The sequence below is a fragment of the Chinchilla lanigera genome, unplaced genomic scaffold, assembly GCF_000276665.1.
Source record: "Chinchilla lanigera isolate Chin_1 unplaced genomic scaffold, ChiLan1.0 scaffold00158, whole genome shotgun sequence".
NCBI lineage: Eukaryota > Metazoa > Chordata > Mammalia > Rodentia > Chinchillidae > Chinchilla > Chinchilla lanigera.
The window spans coordinates 1034242-1047531 of NW_004955559.1; the positions used below are offsets into that span (position 1 = coordinate 1034242).

A 13290-nucleotide genomic window follows, 5' to 3' on the forward strand; every position below is an offset into this window, starting at 1 on the left:
GTGGCTTATATTTGACTTGTGCATTCCTTCTCAACTGTTTTTGGAGCATCAGTTTCATATCAGACCCTGATCTGCCGTTGGAATTAGGAAATGGAATCATTGTGAGGCCACAGTCATTGCTGCCAGGAGCCATGCGCAGCAAGAAGAATCTATTTCTAATGTGTTTGTATATATATTTATTTATCCCTATTTGCATATTAAATAAGTAAAGCTTAATTGCTTCCTTACAGTTTTGGGGTTTTGGCCAGTTTCTTTGGTGTTGGGTATTAAGCCCAGGACTTCTGCAAGCTCAGTATACCCTCTACCACTGAGCTCCACTCCCAGCTCTCTTACAGTTTCAAAATAAGAACAGACCTGGATGTGGATGGAGGCACACACCTGTAATCCCAGCACTCGGGAGGCTGAGCCAAGAGGATCTCTTGAGTTCAAGGCCAGCCTGAACTACATAGCAAAACCTTGTCTCATAAATTTAAAAAATTGAAGTTGTAATATTTTCTTCTCACACCCGTGGGGATCGTGGGCACCCCACTTTGAAGAACATGTGATTAGAATAAGTCAAGATGCGATTTTGGGTGCTCTGGATCCCAGGGAGAAATGGCCTCAGCAGACATCTTGGAGTCAGCAAGATTTCAAGAGGATTGCTGGCTTTATTATAATTGTACTTTCTCTTTCCAGGAAGAGAACTGGCAGATGCAACTCCTTGCCAGTCCAGACACTTGACTTCTAGTAAGTTCCTCTTCATTAAGTAATATGAAGACAAATGTGACTAAATTTGGAATCTGAGGCTTTTAAAGGTGGTTCCTCACTAAGCCCTTACTGCATTTCCTTCCCTTGTTTAGGAGTATGAGTGCCAAAGGGATACATGGTCATAGCTTGCTTTTAGACGCGCAGCCCAGCCCTTCCCAGGATGAGCCCTGTCAATTTCAGTTTGACACCAGCCAGACTTCTTTTTGGTTTCTGTGCTACTTGTGTAGCACTGAGCTACATCTTTAGCTTTTTCTTTTGTTTTGTTTTGGAGACAGGGTCTTGGTAAATCTCTTAAATTTCCCAGATTAGGCCCAAACTTGTGATTCTCCTGCCTTGCCCTTCTAGAGTACTGAGATTATAGGCAGAGAAGTCAGATTTGTGAAACCGCTCATGGTTTTCAGAGCAAGAGAACAGCCTCGAATCCCCCCATGAAAGGCTGGAACGTGGTTCCCAGCAGCGTTGCACTTGCGGTGTCTGACATTGGCCCTCGGCTCATTTCAGGATTTCTGGCTGTCCATGCAAGGTTACTGGGCATGATTTGGGAAGAGACACACACTAACACAGACTTCATTCACCTTGAGAACAGGCATATGTACTAGCATAAGGTATAGTCAAGTAGGAAGTGATGGGTTTTAAATTCTTATTATCTTTGTTTTTAGTAAAATTAATTGTAAATAATTTTAAGAATGAGTAACTTAGGGCCAGGGATATAGCTCGGAGGTTGTGAATTCAATTCCCAGTTGAAAAAAAAAAGAATGGCTGGGGATTTAGCTCAGTGGCACAGCGCCTGCCTGGCAAGCACGAGGTTGTGAGTTCGATTCCCGGTACCGGAAAAAAAAAAAAGAATGGCTTACAAACTGGGCATAGTGGTGCAGTTCTGTAATCCCAGCCCTCAGGAGGCTGAAGCAGGTGGTTTGCTGTGAGTTTGAGATCAGCCAAGACTATATAATGAGTTGAAGGTCAGCCTGAGCTACAAAGTGAAACGCTATCAAAAAGACGAAACAACAGAAAAACCCTGAAAATGTAAGTCAGGTCTTAGAAACTGGTATGAGCCTGCTGCAGCACACCATTCCCAAGTTTTCAGTGAACCCCAAAGTTGTCAGGGTGGTTTAAAATTCTGTCCTCAAGCCCCGTGTGATGGTGCACACCTGTTATCCCAGCACTCCAGAAGGCTGAAGCAGGAGGATGGAAGTCTGAGCCCAACCTGCGGAATGTAGCAACTTAGTGAGACCTTGTCTCAGGAAACAGGGCTGAGCGTGTATCTCAGTCTCAGGGTGCTTGCCTAGCATGTGTGAGGCCCTGGGTTTATTCCCCAGTACCACAAAAAAGGCAGCTTCCAAAACAAAAAGTGCCATGGATGTAGCTCAGTGCAAAGGTCTTAGGTTTATCCCCAGTACTGAAATAAATAGCCCTCCAACTCTGAGGGCAGCAGGACTTCTCGGGAGAGAGATCCTGGGCCTGTGCCACTGCACCACCCACCTGGGCTCTGGGCACTTCAGACACTTCTCATCTCACCTCCGGACACCATGCAGTTCGCCTCCACGAAAGCTAGATGTTTCTCTGTGTCAAGAACCAGACTGAGCCTGGTGTGGTGGCGCACGCCCATTATCCCAGCACTCGGGGAGGCTGAGGCAGGAGGATCGTTGTGAGTTCAAGACCAGCCTGGACAACAAAGTGAGCTCAAGGCCAGCCTGAACTGCATAATGAGACCCTGTCTCAAAAGACAAAGAAAAAAAAAAAAAATGACTGTTCCCCAGCTTTGCTTGGGCCTCACTTGTTATCCGGGGGGGGGGGTCCCCTCAGATCCCCTAGTTCTAAAGAGACAACCCCCAAAGCCACCAAACTGAAGATGATACTGTCACTCAAATGCAGTTTGGGGTCTCATTTGATCTGATTTTTGGGGGAGGGTGGACACAGGGTCTCACTTTATATTCCAGACTAACCTTGAACTCCCTATGTAGCCTCGGCTGGCTTTGAACTTGCAGTGACCCTCCTGTGTCAGTCTCCGCAGTGCTGGGGTTACAGCCATGCACTGCCATACCTGGCCTCTCTCATTTTGAAGCTTTTTTTTTGACTGGGTGTGGGGTTTTCTGTTTTTTTGTGGGGTTTTTTGTTACCAGGAATCAAACTCAGCACCTTGTGCTTGCCAGGCAGGTGCTGTCACTGAGCTATATCCCTGGCCTCATTTGAATTTTGATTCAGAGAAACTGAAAAACAGACAATCTGGAAAATGTAAACATTGGTTTACAAGTACTGAGTCAATGCCATTTTAAAATGTGATAGTGAGTGGGGCATGGTGGATAGACCTATAATCCCAGCAGTTGGGAGGCTGAGGCAGAAGGATTGCCACGAGTTTGAGGGCAGTGTGGGGTACAGTGAGATCCTGCCTCAGACAAACAAATAAGTAAAATGTGATAGTGATGCTGTAGTTTTATTTTCCTAGATTTTTTGAGCTAGTCTGTGTAGCCCAGTCTGGTGGTGAACTCATGATCCTCCTGCTTAGCCTCAAGCACTGGGATTACAACTGTGCACCACCTCATAGCCTTACTATTTATTTATTTTTAATTCAGATAAGCTCCTTTTAGAGCAGAGGTTGCCCAACTGGCCAGACCTCCTGTTTCTGTGGCTGAAATATTAGAACACATCCCTACCTGCAATCTATGTATTGTGTAGGGTTGTGTCCAGACAGAGGCCATATGGCTGTTCATAATTTTTTTTGTACCAGGAATCGAACTCAGGACTTACGCCGCTTAGCTATATCACTGGCAAGGCCATATGGCTGTAAAGCCTCATATATTTACTGAAGAGATTTGCTCATTGCTATTTTAGAGAAATATCGTAAAATATTTACCTACAAAACAATATGATGCCCAGGGTTCCCTTCCAGCTGACCCAGTGGCTATGAGGTCTTGGATACAGTTGGGCTCACACTGCTGTGTCTCTGTTCCGTTATGTTGGACAGCTTCCGTAAGCATGTACTCTGGAGAAGGGAGGGCCAGCCTTCGAAGCCTCCCAATCTCTCTGACCCCACACCAGGACCCGACGAGGCTGGCCCAAGGGCGGCAGGACAAAGCTACTGTCACTCACCCCAGTTCTGCATGTGCCCGATGATGACTCCTGTCCTGGGCTGACCAGAAAGGCCATGGGCACCGAGAGAACCCCCCAGAGCCAGCTATGCAGTGAGTGACCCCACCTGGAGCCTGGCGGCTTTCTAGAAATGGGAAGGAGGGGCAGGAGGGCTCTCAGGAAGGGGATCTGTTTTGTGGGTCAGACCAAAGATCAGGAGCCACAGCTAGGTCCGTCCTCTGCAGTGCCCCCAGGCCTGGACCCCCTGGCTCCTGCCCGTGTCCCTGGGCAGTCCCTGACCCTCTGTGACTTAATGCTGGCCCCCTGGGTCTCCGGACAGATTCAGAAAAGGGTACATAATGGAAGGCCGCTGCCGGCTATGTGGCTGTCAGTGTTCCCATCCCTGACGGGCTGTGGGGCTCAGTTGATTCCGTACAAACCAAGCTCATGAAATCCTAAACCGGGGAAATTAGGAGTTTTATTGGAAACAGAATAGCTCCTGGATTTGCAGGTGGGGTCCTGATGGGGTGGCCACATGTCCCCTCAATTCAGAGCTATTAAGGATACGTAGAGCACAGGAGTTGCTCAGTTGTCTAGTGGCCACCTGTCACAAGTGGCTCTGGATTTAAAATGACCAGTTGGAGTTCAATTCTCTAACTCAGCTACTCAGCATATGGATTTTAAGGAAAAAACAGTTATTCGCATTTTAAGTTCCTCAGAACTGAAGAACTTACTAGGGAAGAGCTGTATTCCATGTTGCCTGAGGAAGTTAGTTCTGGTCCAGAGTCCTAGCTCGCTATTTAATTCTCATCACTGGCCGAGCAGCAGTTCTGTGTCAGGCCCTTCCCTAGCTCGCTGCCCTCCTCACTTGCCAATTAATGAGATTGCCAGGTCTCTGACTGCTGTGTACGTGTCCTAAGTCCCCATAAGAACTGTGAAAGCAAAACCAAATTGGGTAGGGTTTTCCCCAGCTAAAAACCATTTCTACGTCTACGTTCAAGGATTAAACAATTCCTAGAAGCCTCAAAAAACTAGGATTTCCCAAAACCTCCTGAAGCAAACAGATGTTTCTCCCCTCCGCCCCAGCCTCCTGCCCCGTCCTCCAACCGTGGCCATCTTCCTGGGCATCCCGTCCTGTTTTCTGCCCGCGCCCTAGGCACCCAGCCTAACCCCTGCTGCTCTTCGTCTCGTCCCACCCTGACCCCACCTGGCACTGTCCCCAGCACCCCCAGGATAGTCCTGCCATTTTCAGGGGGCATTGCCCTGCCCCCCCTTAAGTGCTTTGAGTGAGGGGCTGAGGTACAACTTCAGACTAACGTTGGTTTTTGTCTTGTTTTATGTTACGTTGAGTACTGGGGCTTGAACATGACCTTCACAATGAGCTGCATCCCCAACCCCAGCCCCAGCCCTTTTTAAAAAACAAGTCTTGCTGAATTCCTCTGACTAGGCTCAATCTTTCCAGCCCCTCCGTCAGCCTCCTAGAGTGCTGGGATTAGGTGTGCACCACCACACCCAGCTGGGATTTTTTTCTTTTTTCTTTTTTTTTTGGAGACGGGGTCTTGCTATGTAATTCCAGCTGACCTTAAACTCAGTGTGTAGCCTAGACAATGCCCCTGCCTCAGCCTCTCCAGTACTGAGATTCCAGGCACACACCACCACGTCCAGCTGGGGATATTTCTTCTTTACTTGCAAGTGCTGCATGCTGAAAGAAGACAACACAAGCCCCTGCAACGCAGCCTCTAGTTTCTTCTGCTGGCTGTGCCTGCTGCGTGCCCTGCTCCCCAGGGCTGCGCTGTGCCCAGCAGCAACCCAGCCCCAGCCCAGGGCTGCTGAAAGGGGTGACTTCCCCCTCCCTGAGGACCCCTGGTAGTACCTGGAGGTGTTTGAGGTTCTCGTGCACTGATGGGGCAGCGGGTGCTGTGGCTTCCAGTGGGCAGAGGTGGGGACGCTCGGATCCCATGGCCCACAGGGTGGCCCCCTCCTAGCACGGCCTGGCCTGGCCTGCACGCTGGGGCGGAGTCTGAGCTTGTCCCTGACAGCGGAGGAGCCAGGCTGCCGCCTAAACACTGGCTCAGCCACACTAGCTGGGGCTTACCTGGGCTTCCGTGTTACCCACTATAAACAGGAACAGCGAAGCTCACCCTGGCAGACTTGCTGCTTGAGTTAGGTGCAATAAAATTGTGTTATCAGTAGCGAGGAGGGCAGGCCCTGTGTGCTGGGACCCGCCCTGGGCCATGCTGTCCAGGAGCCTGCTCCTTCCCTCTGCTCTTCAGAGCCCAGCAGCAGAGGGGGCCGGGCCAAGGGGCCACTGCCCCACCCTGTGCACATCAAAGCTGGCCCCAACAAGCCAGGCGTGGTGGTGGACACTCCAGCCAGGGACCTAGCAAGGGCCCAGGGCAAGGCCTTTCCCTCTGAGCCTTGCGACCCTTCTCACCACTGTCCCTCCTGTCAAATGTGACCCTGTGAGTGGTGGTCCTAGTGACTGAAAAGCCCTGAGCACAGAGCGGCCGAGCAGCAGCTAGAGGCTGGAGTGCTCCCTGGCCCCTAGTCCCCAGGCCCCAGTCCCGGAGCTGTATTTGTACACTTCAGCTCTTTGCCGCAGCGCTCAATGCGGAGACTCCGTCCGGCTCCCTGGCTCTGCTCGTTCGTGGCTGCCCCTCCCCCCATGGCCAGATGGTGCCTCTGACTCACTCCTGTGTACCCCACTCCTCCCCCACACCACATCCCTTTTGATGGCTGTGGAGTTTCCCAGCCTGCTCTTTCTTGGCGTTGCCCCTCCTGCTCCAGAGAACCTCATCTGTGGGTTCCCTCTGCACCCCAAGAAGTACCCCCATTGCTTCTCCAGCCACACTGGCTTCAGGGCTAAACTGAGACCCCTGCTGCCAGGGCCAGGGCCAGGGCCAGTGTGAGGCTCCTTGGAGTTGTCACCCGGTCCCGTCCTCTGACTCTACCCCCGATCCTGCCTGCCCTGCGCAGAGCCCACAGCGGTACCAACCCAAGCCTGCTTGCAGACCTCACCTAGCTCCGCTCCATCCTCCCTCGTGGCACTGGCCACTACCTCCAGAAGAGGTCAGCAGCCAGCGAGGGGTCGCTTGGGTGGCCGTAGTCCCTGGCTGGCAGGTGCCAGGCCAGAAGCCTTCAGCCTCACCACAGTGCTTCCACCTACCACATGGGGTAAAGAGGAGGGCTCCAGTTGGCACCCGGGGAGGGGAGCCATGAGGGCCCTGCAGGGCTGAGGAGCAGCTGACACGAGGGACTCAGGGGATAAGCCTGGCCCAGGGACAGGCAGCCCCAAGCCGAGACCTCGGCCCCTGTGCCCCGAGAGTCCAGGAGGCAGGGAGAGTGCAGCATAGGTAGGAACAGAGACCCCATGGCAGGGATGGGACAGGCCCACGGGCAGTCCCCTCCCTCAGCACCAGTACCTCAAGATTTATTTCTGGCTTTCCAACCACCCCCAAACTATTTGGGGCAAGAGGAAGAAAATAGTCAGTTACTTCCTCCTGACCCCTTTATACCTCCCCACCCAGCCTTCTTTGACCCCTGAGCGTCTGACCATGAGACTCCAGGAAAGCAGTACCCCCCCACGCCCAGCGTGCCCGCAGAGGGGAGGGCGGGGCCCCCATTTAAGGAGGGAGAAGGGCTGCAGAGGGACAGAAAAACACAGGAGCTAGAAGTAGCGCTACAGGGAGGCCGGCAGTGGGACGGAGCTGGGGACCTGCGAGACCAGGCCGACTCTGATAGCAGGGAGAGGAGGGGACGGCAAGACGGGAAGCGGTGAGGAGAGGCAGAGAGGCGCGATGGAGGCGGAGGGGGCAGAGGCGGGGGAGGGGGGAGGACGGTCCCAGGGACTCTGATGGGACGGGGCCAGGGGACGCACATGCTGAGAGAAGTGGCCGTGGTGAAGGGCTGAGCCAGCAGTCCCAGGGTGCAGAGTCAGGCTGGGGGGACACGGGCCCCAGTCACAGCGTGCTCGCTTCTCCATCCCAGATACCAGCCCCTCCCGAGTCATGGCCCGGCTGGGTAAGTGTGTGGGCTGGGGCTCGGGGACGGGGTCCCAGCACCGCGACACCTGTGCACTGACCCTGTCCCCACTTCCCAGCCCTGTGCCTCTTCGCCCTGGCCCCCATCCTCTGGAGCCTGGCAGCCTCCCTGGCCTGGAAGGCAGCCTCGGGCCAGGACCCCTTCGAGAAATGCACTCACGATCCTGACTATGAGCAGCTGCTCAAGGTGGTGACCCTGGGCCTCAATCGGACCCTGCAGCCCCAGAAGGTGATCGTGGTTGGCGCTGGCGTGGCAGGGCTGGTGGCCGCCAAGGTGCTCAGTGATGCTGGACACAAGGTGAGAAGCGTTGCGCAGTTACCCTGGTCCTTCCCGCTGCAGGCGGAGTCCTCCCTCGAGCTCGGCCCCGGCGCCTCCACCCTGAGCCGGATACATCCTGCGTCCTGTGTCCCGGAGGGAAGTCCCACTGACTAAATCACTAAATGGCAGGTGGGAGTGGAGGCCTGTGGTGTGGAGGAAGTAACCCCACCAGGGGGAAGTATCCCCTGAGGTCCAACCACTGCTCCACCCCACTAAATCCAAGAATGAAAATGGTCTGCTCTGCACATGGGAAATCACCCCACTCTTTCCCTGAGCTGGGAAGTCCCTCTGCAGTCCAGCCGGTAGATTCTTGCTAGTCTGAAAATGCTCGCTCTGTTCCCCTTCCAACCCCTCTGCCCCCCCGCAAAGATGGGTCCTTCAGTCTCTGTGCTGCTGAGGGAGGGAGGCAGGGCGAGAGAGGCTGAAGGGCCCTGCTTCCCCCACCCCTCAGGTCACCATCCTGGAGGCAGATAACAGGATCGGGGGCCGCATCCTCACCTTCCGGGATCCCAAGACTGGCTGGTCTGGGGAGCTGGGAGCCATGCGCATGCCCAGCTCCCACAGGTGAGGCCTGACCTGACCACTCGTAGCCCCACTTCCACGCCTAAACCCCACGGAACCCCAGCTCACTCGCGCTCCAGGCCCCAGCAGCTCTTGGTTCCTCCGTGGTGCTAAGGACCAGAGGGCCTTGTGTGCGCCAGCCCAGTGCCCCACACTAAGCCACCGCTATTCCAGGGTCTGATCCCAAGCTAGACCCCGGTGCAAGTCAGCCTTCACCCACTCCCAGGCCTGTCGCCTCCCAGCACCAGCCGCGACACACCTCCCGCAGGGCCCAGGCTCCTCCAGCCGGGCCTCCAGCTCTGGCCCTTCCCATCCCTAACCTCCACCATCCTGAGCTCGTCCCCAGCCCTCATCAGCTCTGGGCTCCCTCGCTTCACCCCCAGTGAGAGCCAGCCTCGCCCAGGCTCCTAACCCAGTCCCAATCCCAGTCTGCCGTCACCTTCTGCCTTGTCCCCTTTCATTCCTGTCCCCAGCACCTGCGAGCCCAGTCTAGCCCCAGCCTATGCCATCCCCACGTGCCTGCTGCAAGCCCCACTGGGGACAGAGCCCCCAGCCCCTCACCCAGCCTCCCCACATCTTCAGGATCCTGCACGCGCTCTGCAAGAGCCTGGGACTCAACCTGACGAAATTCACCCAGTATGACGAGAACACATGGACGGAAGTGAACGGCGTGAAGCTGCGGAACTACGTGGTGGAGAAGATGCCTGAGAAGCTGGGCTACAAACTGCGCCCCCAGGAGAGGGGCCGCTCCCCAGAGGACATCTACCAGATGGCTCTCAACAGGGTAGGTACTGCCGGAAGCCCGCCAGACCTGCTGGGAGCCCTGCCCATTGCCCAGCTGCTCGCCTGTTGGTGGCTGTGTCTCCAGCTTCCCCGTGAACGGAGCTAATCACCCACCCCTACCAGCTTCCGGTGGCTTCCTCTACCCCCGCGACTCTATCCTGGATGACCTCACCTTTGACACCATCGACTTCAATGTTGTACAGCTACCTGAAGGGTCCTAAGTCCTGCTGCGCCCAGCACCTGTCCCTAAACCCACTCATATTCCCAGGTCCCCCCCCACCACAGTGCCACCAGCCTGCCACCAGGACACAGACCCCTGGGTGCCACCTCATGCCCTCCTGCCCATGGCCAGTTCCCACTTCTCAGCCCAGTCCCTATCAGCTCCCTTGGGCTCTCATCCCAGCCTCTTCCATGGCTGCAGCCTCCAGCCTCTCTGGCCTGGCACCAGGAGGGCTTTCCACACACAGCTAACCCTGCAGCTCCCTAGTGCCTGTAGCTCACCAGCCCAGTGGTGGTCTTGCTTCCTTCACTCTCTGCCTCAGTAGCTTCTCTCCTCCAAAGAATTTCCAGTAGCTGAAAGTCCTCCCAGTGGGCCACATGCACTGTGCTTTTTTTGAGACAGGGTTTCACTGTGTAGTTTAGGTTGGGCTTGATCTCACAAAGTAGCCCAGGCTGGCCTCGAACTCATGGAAATCTTCCTGCTTCAGCCTTCCAAGTGCTGGGATTACAGGCATGTGCTACCACACCAGCACACTGTGCTTCTGGAAGCCCACTGTGCCACCCATCATCCCCTGCTGCGCCCTCACCATGTCCCTGCCCTAGTGCCTGCATTCTGCATCCAGAGAGGTCCCACTCCTTCCAGAAACAGCTTCTGGGTCCCCTCCTGATGCCCGAGGAGAGCTGGGCATGCCGCTTTGAGAGCCCTTACTCGTCCATGTCCCCTTCTAGACTCTCCAAGTCCCTGGCCCCTGAGACTGAGTACCGGGGGTTCAGGGAAATTCGAGCTGAGAGAGTGGCAGTGAGGGCACACATCCTCCAGCTGGGCCTGGAGGGAGCTGGGCTGAAACGTGACAAGGCTTCAGGAGGGGCTGAGTCCTGAGTCAGTCCTGTGCCAGGGAAGGTGAGGCAGGACACACCCAAGGGCAGAGGTGGACGTCGTGCTGCACAACTAGAGCTGTGTGAGACAGGGTGACCAAGGGGTTGGCCAGGCCTGCAGCGCAACACTGAGGGGCTGGATCTCTGGCTGTAGGTGCCCGGAAGCCACAGAGGGCTATGGGCAGAGAGGGCTCTGCTTCTGTCTGTATCCACAATGAGCCAGACACAAATATTTACCACGTCCCAGAGAGACACAGCATGACTGAGGCAGATACAGTCCTGCCTTCACAGAGCTCACGGCCACCACAGATGTAGGAATGAAGTATTCCCAGCACTCAGAAGGCTGAGGCAGGAGGATTGCTGTAAGTTCCCAGCTCGCCTAGCCTAGACTACATAGTGAGACCGTCAGTCTCTCTGTCTGTCTGTCTCTCTCTCTCACACTCACACACACACAAAACAGGGATGAACATGATAGCAGGGTGTGCTGTGCAGACGAGGGGAGCCAGTTCTTTGAGAAGATGTCCCCAAGTGGTGACATCTCACTTGCAGCAGAGGGCAAGGCTGAGGGCACAGACAGCATGGGTGAAGGCCTGGGGGCTGGAAAGAAAGTGGTAAACAGCTGGCCACAGGCAGAAGCAGAAAGAACACCCAGGCTTTGACATCCAGCAACCCATCTGCTTGGTCCTCGACAGGCCCTAAAAGATGTCAAGGTGCTGGGCTGCAGAAAGGCTCTGAGGAAGTATGAAGGGTACACGCTCCTGGTGAGTGGGGCCTCACTGTCCGGCAGGCGGGTCAGGAGCTGGCCCAGTATCCCCTTCCTCCTTGCGGGAGAGCGGTGGGCATAGGGCCACCCTCTCTAGACCTGTTTCTCTCTTCGGTCACGAGAGGCAGGAGCAGATCGCTAAGGTCCACGGCATAGAACCCGGGGCTGGGGAGGTAACCCAGCGGGAGAGGGGGCCGGAGGTGCAGGTTGCAGCCTGCCTGGACCCTGACGGGGCGGCGCCCACCTTGCAGGAGTACCTCCTCGGGGAGGGCAACCTCAGCCGGCCGGCCGTGCAGCTTCTAGGAGACGTGATGTCCAAGGATGGCTTCTTCTACCTCAGCTTCGAAGAAGCCCTGCGCGCTCACAGTTGCCTCAGCGATCAGCTCCGGTGAGGGGTGGGACGGCCAGCGGGGGCGGAGCGGGCGGGGCTACGCCTCCCCCCAGGGCCTGGTGAGGAAGGGTCAGGGAGGGCGTGGCCTTAAGGGGAGGCGGGTCCGGGGTGTACAGCAGCAGCGGGGTCACGCTCGCCGCCCCCCACGCAGGTACAGCCGCATCGTGGGCGGCTGGGACCTGCTGCCGCGCGCCTTGCTGAGCTCGCTGTCCGGGCCCCTGCTGCTGAACGCGCCGGTCGTGGCGCTGACCCAGGGCACGCAGGACGTGCGGGTGCACGTCGAGACCCTGCCGACGTCGAGTGGGTCGAACAACCTGAAGGCGCTGACCGCCGACCTGGTGCTGCTCACGGTCAGCGGCCCGGCGCTGCAGCGCATAGAGTTCTCGCCGCCACTGACGCGCAAGCGGCAGGAGGCGGTGCGCACGCTGCACTACGTGCCGGCCACCAAGGTGTTCCTGAGCTTCCGCCGTCCCTTCTGGTACGACGAGCACATCGAGGGCGGCCACTCGAACACCGACCGCCCGTCGCGCACTATATTCTACCCGCCGCCGGGCGAGGGCGCGCTGCTGCTGGCCTCCTACACCTGGTCGGACGCCGCCGCCGCGTTCGCGGGCCTGAGCGTCGAGGAGGCGCTGCACCAGGCGCTGGGCGACGTGGCGGCGCTGCACGGGCAGCAGGTGTACCGGCTCTGGGATGGCACCGGCGTCGTCAAGCGCTGGGCCGAGGACCCGCACAGCCAGGGTGGCTTCGTGATGCAGCCTCCCGTGCTCGGGCAGACCGACGAGGGCGCCGAGCCCTACGACTGGTCGGCCCCCTACGGCCGCATCTACTTCGCCGGCGAGCACACAGCCTACCCGCACGGCTGGGTGGAGACGGCCGTCAAGTCGGCGCTGCGGGCCGCCGTGAGGATCAACAGCCCTGAGCAGCACAGCCGCGCGGAGTTCGCCCCGGAGGAGCTGCAGGCCGAGCGAAGGGCCGCCCCGGCCTGGCGCCTCCCGCGCCCCGCCCGCCGGGGGACCCCGCATTAAAGTATTTTCCGACGAAGCCCCGTGGTCCCGCTGCCTCCCTCGGTGTTGCTTCCGGCTTGTCGCGCCAGAGCCCTGAGCCCTCCGCTCCGGAGGGGACTCCGGCTCCTCCCCGACAGCGGCTTTGCGGCATGGGGGACACGAGCGGGAGCGGGCGCCGCACTCAGGAACCAGCGCGCTTGTGGGCTGAACTAGTTTATTCCGCCCGAGCAGGACCCGCCCGGCTGCTGCGGCAGGGGTCCCGAGCGCCCGGCGCATCCCGCCCAGGGGCCTCCTCCCAGGCCGCACTGTGGTCAGGCTCGGGGCCAGAAGGGACTCTGGGCGCCACCTCCTCCCCCGGGCGCCCTCTCCGCCCATGCCACCTTCCACCGAGGCGCGGCAGTTTCGTGACGCCAGCTCCTCGGGCGCGCAGCAGCCACTAAAGTGCGGGTGCGCCGCGCCGCGCGGCAGGCTAGGAGTCCGCGCCGTCCTCCTCCTCGGGCAGGATCTCCAGGCTGCTG

At 57.3% G+C, this 13290-nt stretch overlaps 2 protein-coding genes across 16 annotated transcripts in view; one reads left to right on the forward strand and one right to left on the reverse strand.

The window, feature by feature from the left end:
* Nucleotides 1-12810, forward strand: part of Il4i1 (interleukin 4 induced 1) — a 34418-nt gene extending 21608 nt beyond the window's left edge. For 5 of the 15 annotated variants that reach the window (XM_013508962.1, XM_013508961.1, XM_013508960.1 and 2 more), the window contains exons 2-9: nucleotides 676-726; nucleotides 7801-7833; nucleotides 7913-8151; nucleotides 8624-8736; nucleotides 9316-9517; nucleotides 11304-11372; nucleotides 11626-11762; nucleotides 11917-12810. In XM_013508962.1, the coding sequence (XP_013364416.1) occupies nucleotides 7821-7833; nucleotides 7913-8151; nucleotides 8624-8736; nucleotides 9316-9517; nucleotides 11304-11372; nucleotides 11626-11762; nucleotides 11917-12793 (1650 nt within the window). In that variant the 5' untranslated portion in view covers nucleotides 676-726; nucleotides 7801-7820 and the 3' untranslated portion in view covers nucleotides 12794-12810. Of the gene's footprint in view, nucleotides 1-675; nucleotides 727-3709; nucleotides 3927-5959; nucleotides 7588-7800; nucleotides 7834-7912; nucleotides 8152-8623; nucleotides 8737-9315; nucleotides 9518-11303; nucleotides 11373-11625; nucleotides 11763-11916 lie in introns of those variants that run through there. The other 10 variants (XM_013508956.1, XM_005412805.2, XM_005412806.2 and 7 more) reach the window with 5 other exon arrangements.
* A 337-nt stretch (nucleotides 12811-13147) lies between these two features.
* Tbc1d17 (TBC1 domain family, member 17) overlaps nucleotides 13148-13290 on the reverse strand; it is a gene marked incomplete in the record, with an annotated part of 8503 nt that continues 8360 nt past the window's right edge. Inside the window, 1 exon segment of the mRNA XM_013508953.1 lies at nucleotides 13148-13290. Coding sequence (XP_013364407.1) covers nucleotides 13242-13290 — 49 coding nt within the window.